Source organism: Camelina sativa, chromosome 1, assembly GCF_000633955.1.
Source record: "Camelina sativa cultivar DH55 chromosome 1, Cs, whole genome shotgun sequence".
Lineage (NCBI taxonomy): Eukaryota > Viridiplantae > Streptophyta > Magnoliopsida > Brassicales > Brassicaceae > Camelina > Camelina sativa.
In genome coordinates, this window is record NC_025685.1 from 2,717,940 (window position 1) to 2,718,666 (window position 727).

At 39.2% G+C, this 727-nt stretch overlaps 1 protein-coding gene across 1 annotated transcript in view; it reads right to left on the reverse strand.

Annotated features, from left to right (window-relative positions):
- The window catches only part of LOC104731252 (purple acid phosphatase 15-like), a 3,849-nt gene that overhangs the window by 2,555 nt on the left and 567 nt on the right, over positions 1-727 (reverse strand). The window contains exon 2 of the mRNA XM_019244876.1: positions 11-202. Within this exon, the coding sequence (XP_019100421.1) occupies positions 11-202 (192 nt within the window). The remainder of the gene's footprint in view (positions 1-10; positions 203-727) is intronic.

Here is a 727-nt window from a genome sequence, read left to right on the forward strand (position 1 = left end):
AGAGATGAACCTGTAATGCGAACATGGTGTATGATTCCAGACGTATAGTTAAGGAGACCATCGAAAGGGTAAAGTTGACTATAAACAAGTGAATGTCCTTTGGCTTCATGACTTAGTGAGTGCCTCAATGTCCCGAATTGGACAATACTGTTGATACTTGTCGGATTTAATGGCTTCACGTTCTTTCCGATTTGGAACTCACCTTTTAAACAGCACAAACACTACTTCATTAAATAATAAACTAAGTTATCAGCTTTCATCAGAGTCACAAGATTCTAACTTTCAGTTGAAGTAACTAAAAAGAGTTGGTGATAAGATTCTTCCTCTTATGTCAGAGTCAGACATAACTAGCATTTATTACATAACACTACTACTACAGTTCTTTAAGAGGATGAGTTAAAAAAAAAAAAAGTATATAGAATTGAATTGAAGAGGATTACAATTGACGTAATTAGCCAAAAAAAAATGACGTAATTAATAAAAAAGATAACGTAATTTTCCAGTAAATGAGAAAGTGATAAAATGAACCTGTGATCCAAGAGACCCATATAGAATCGTGATCGGAGGAGAGGGAGATAGAAATCTGCTCCGGCTCGAAACCGGTGACACGGCGGCGGACGCGGGGATCAGTGTCAGGCAAATCGATGGCTTTTCCCCGGAGAGAAGTGTCCAACGGCACCGTCACGGGAACGAAAGGTCCGTCCAACGTTGAAGGGATATAATCGGC